Source organism: Hyalella azteca, unplaced genomic scaffold, assembly GCF_000764305.2.
Source record: "Hyalella azteca isolate HAZT.00-mixed unplaced genomic scaffold, Hazt_2.0.2 contig212, whole genome shotgun sequence".
Lineage (NCBI taxonomy): Eukaryota > Metazoa > Arthropoda > Malacostraca > Amphipoda > Hyalellidae > Hyalella > Hyalella azteca.
Window position 1 is genome coordinate 1 of NW_025930568.1, and position 4,683 is coordinate 4,683.

Below are 4,683 nucleotides of genomic sequence, written 5' to 3' on the forward strand. Positions count from 1 at the left end.
TTATTTCTCATCTAACGAGTTATTAAATGCAACTTGTGATTCTTCGGCCCTGTTTCTTCTTATAACTTTAGATGCTTTACAGCGGCTCTCAGGATACCGCCCCAAATGCTCTCAGCTTCATACGTGGTTCCTGCTGTGAGCTTCTCATGCGCCGATTCAGCAACAAATGCGGTCCATGAGGAAGCGAACAGTTTCTCCTCCCTTCACGGAGGTCATTATGAAAACCAATCAAATTTTCGTGCAATTCAAAAATTGGAAGTCAACTCAAGTGTTACAGTCGCAAAACTCACTGATAATAATCAGTGTCAGTACCTGGATGAGGCGCTTGGACAAGATCTGACCTGCAAGAATTTTATCTTCGACGATTCAGTGTTCCGCTCAACCATCACCAGCGACGTGAGTGAGCATATACAATCTAGTCACAATACCTGAGCCTCATATTTCTTTTATCTGTTGAAAGACGAAGAAATAAGCTTCTTTCACCGAATAAATATCACACACCTTTCGATATAAGTTGAAAATTGTATTATATTTCCATTATTACTCAATATAATCTCATTTTCATGTCGGTACAACGATACAGTCGGGTCTCACGGGAACGCATGTATGGTGTTGTTAGGCTCAAGATTGTTTTTACTCGTCATTCAATGTCTGGTTGTAGCGTTGCAACCTGCCTGGTGGCGCGAGTCAGGGCACATCCTTTTATTCTTAATAGACTGCATCCTCAGTAATCTTGCTCCCCATCAAGATGATACCATATATGGGGGCGCTGTGTTCCAGTAAAATTATAATTTTGACAGAAGTGTCAACGATTCTTCCACGATTAAATATATTTACCAACATTAATGCTTCTGTCATAGTCTTCCAAGTTCCAAATAAAACGTGGCTTCAAACAGCCTCACTAAGATCAGTTTTTGTCAGAGGCTCCATCAGAGATCAGAGGCTCCATACAATCAATTGAGGCGCAAAATGCGTACATAGGTCTATATGCAAAATCTACAAATATTGAAATACGTGTTCTTTAGATATTTAAGCATTGATGACATGCAGTTTCCAACGGTATTGCTTCTTGTGTTACGAACAATATTTTTTTTAAGAAGAAAAAGAGCTTCCTACCTAATTCGATTTTTTTTCTTCAGTACGAATTGGTTTGCAGTCGTTCGTACTTGCGTCCGATGTATACGTCGCTGTACATGTTCGGAGCCATGTTCGGCTCAGCCGCAGTGGGCTACATGGCAGACTGGTTAGATCCTCGTGCATATTACTCAACTCTTTCATTTGTCCTTTAACTTTGCGTGTTGCTCCTCTCTCTTACTTGTCCTTAAACCTTGCGTGTTGCTCCTCTCTCTTACTTGTCCCTTAATCTTGCATATGTTGCTCCTCTCTCTTACTTGTCCGGTTGTCCCTTAATCTTGCATATGTTGCTCCTCTCTCTTACTTGTCCCTTGATCTTGCATGATGCTCCTCTCTCTCTTCCTTGTCCCTAGTCTTACATGTTGCTCATCTCTCTCTCTCTCTCTCTTATTTGTCCCTTCATCTTGCATGTTGCTCATCTCTCTTCCTTGTACCTTAGTCCTGCATGTTGCTCCTCTAGGCTCTCTCTTACTTGTCCCTTAATGTTGCATCTCTCTTAATCTCTCTTACTTGTCCTCCTCTCTCTCTCTCTTACTTGTCCCTTAATCTTGCGTGTTACTTTTCTCCCTTACTTGTCCCTTAAAGTTGCATTTTATTCAACTCTTCCATTCACCCCTGCATTGAATGAACCGTAGCTCAGCCTTTTAACCCGTGATACAGTGAAATATCGAAAACTATTATTACTTATCCAGGAATTAGCCGGCTAATATTTTGATTGCTGGAATTTTACAGGAGCTGTATATTTAAATCCTCAAATTATTATTAGTTATCACAAATGTATGAAAAAAGTTGAGTTCTCTAGAACAATAAACCCATGCAGGAAGGGTAGGAAGTTGCCAATGACCGTAGGAATCATCGGCTACGCGCTCACTCCCGTCGCCCTGAGCGTCATCCCGTCACTCGAGGTCATCCTCTTCTGTCGTCTGCTGCTGGGGTTCTTCCATCCTATTTTGCTGACATCCTTTTATACGATTGGTAAAGTTGACTTTTATCCCGTTGTTTAGCTCTGATATTTGTTACTGTACTTGTAATTATTAATTTCAGTTAGGAGTTACTTTATAATGATATCGAGGCAGGAGAAATGCTAATTAATTCTGTACACTCAGCTCTTTGAATTTGAAATACTAAAACGTTATGTACCACAACGGTGACAATTTTCATCACGATTGTAAACATCATAATAACTGCCAATAATGCGATAATAGTTAATAACAATTGTTTTCATAAATGTTTGGATTTAAAATTATTTATATATAAGAAGATAAAGTGTTCAAAATTCACTTCTCACAACATATTTTTTAGAAAAAAACTCAGTTGTCATACTTCAGAATAGTGTTAAGAAATTTGTCTACTCAATCAATAACCGAAGTTATTTACAGAAAATATTCCATACATTCTCGTGTATGCGACAGTCAGTTAGAGTGTTTCTCGTTTGTTTGAAACTTCCTTTATTGTCTCATGTGAGACCATGACTCCTGAGGTATATGTGGCCTCTTGTGGGGCCATGACTCACTAGCAGGACCTAGCGATGGTAAATTGCTCATGATCTGTGGGCCATAGATGTATTGCAATGATCTTGTTGAAAGCTCATAAATATTTGAGTCATTAGACCATTAAATCTTGATTACCATCGTTTTCCCGCACGAAAAATTCATAAAACTCGTATTACCTCATGAAAACATGAATACTAACATGAAGGTAACCATGAACAGCATTAGAAGTGAGTCAACCGAAGTACCGAGCGACGGTGGGAGTGTTGGCAGGTCTGCCATGGGCGCTAGGCACCATAGCCTGGGCCGGGCTCGGCTACCTCATCAGGGATTGGCAGTGGCTAATGCTCACTGCGACTGTCCCTTCTTTTTTCTTCCTGCCCTGTATCTGGTGAGTGAAACTATTGCTGCCAACGTCCCATCTCTCTTATTGGTTTAGTTTACATTCATTACTGTTTAAAATAGTAGTGAATATGAACCAATAACTAACCTTACGAAAGATCGTGAAGAAAAACTTCTCGTGAAGTTGGCACGAAATTTGGGCAATTGGACAGGAAAATTCACAATTTTCAAACTATTATTTGAACCGTATTGTCGAAAACCTTTAAACTTGTGCTATTTAAATAAATATGGTATATTACAAGATAGATTAAATAGTCGAGGGGCAGCCGAATCAACGAGTTATTTAGGCGTAATAAAGAATGTATTTCGAGCTACATTGAGGCATGTTCACTGCAGATTAGTACCAAAAAGCTTCCCCAGTCTTCAGTGATTATGGGTCAGTGACTTAGATTTATTTATTGTTTTATTCGCAATTTTCTTTTTAGTTTTTTCAATATATCGAACAATATTTTTAGTTTGATCTAGCAAATCGAAAATCAGGTTACAGATGGACATTTTTATTTCGTTAACGACGTTTCGAATGTTTCAATCATTCATTATCGCACAAAAGGCGCATTGAGTGACGAAATTTGGGTCGACATAAGTACAAAATCATGTAAATAGGATACTACTCAAAAAATAGAATTGGTTAGAAATAATGCCTAGTCACTAAAATATTAAGATGAACAAAAGTCAAAACACCGGTAACCATTATTCTTCAATTTGTAAAACCATTATTCACTAGAATTTGTTTACACGATCGTGTAAACAAATTCTAGTGAATAATGGTTTTTCAAATAGAACAGTTGACACTGAAATATCAAATTACCGATCGAGAGAAAACCGAACCAACAATGAAGCAGTATCTAATGGAACCCCCACAACGGTCTTCTACCAAAACCAGATGAACAGAGGCTACAAAGTGGATGAACGAGTCCTCCAGTCAATTACCAATGATAATGTCAAGAGCACAACGGATAACGAAAATATAAAACTTCTGATCTACTACAAAAATAAGAAAATTAAAAACCTTGTAATGAATAATAATCCCTGTAAAAAAACTAGTCTGCTTCAAGAAACTAATGTTTATAAATTCTCATGTAATAAAGAAGGTTGTAGACTTCTCCAAAATATGAACTACATTGGTCTAATAAGCCCGACCTTAAGCCGCCGACTAACATGCCATCTACAATCTGGAGGACCTAAAACCACATGCGGGAAGCTCACAATGAGACCATCACCCGAGTGACATTGGAGGCTTGCACCAGCATAGTTATGCGGTGCCCCGACCCATCGAGACTGATGATAGCTGAGGCTCTCATTATCAAGAACGAGTCTCCAGCTATCAACCTCCAAAGTACAGGATTCGTCCGGACGCGAAATTATTTTCGGAGTAATTTTTAAGCTATTATTTCGAATTGTATCCACTATACCTTTGATATGTACTTCTGTCATTTCAAAAGTCAATTTCAGATGTAAAATGAACCGAAATGACCGCCGACCCTCTATTGTTTAGCCCATTACTTTCCAACATCAAGAAAATTCACCGAGAAGTAATTCATTCCAGTTTGGGAATCATTTTTTTTTTGTACCACATGTGTCACCGTGCAGGCTGATAGATGAGTCACCGCGATGGCTGGTCGTTCACGGACATCACGACAAGGCGATCGAAGTCTAA

General features: G+C 38.8%; 1 protein-coding gene across 1 annotated transcript; it reads left to right on the top strand.

Annotated features, from left to right (window-relative positions):
• Nucleotides 1-19: 19 nt before the first annotated feature.
• On the top strand, nucleotides 20-4,683 carry LOC125179250 (organic cation transporter protein-like). Its single transcript, XM_047884767.1, has 5 exons — nucleotides 20-396; nucleotides 1,140-1,243; nucleotides 1,955-2,109; nucleotides 2,847-3,015; nucleotides 4,617-4,683. Exons 1-5 carry the CDS (start codon nucleotides 106-108, stop codon nucleotides 4,681-4,683), a joined length of 786 nt encoding a protein of 261 aa, XP_047740723.1. The 5' UTR covers nucleotides 20-105.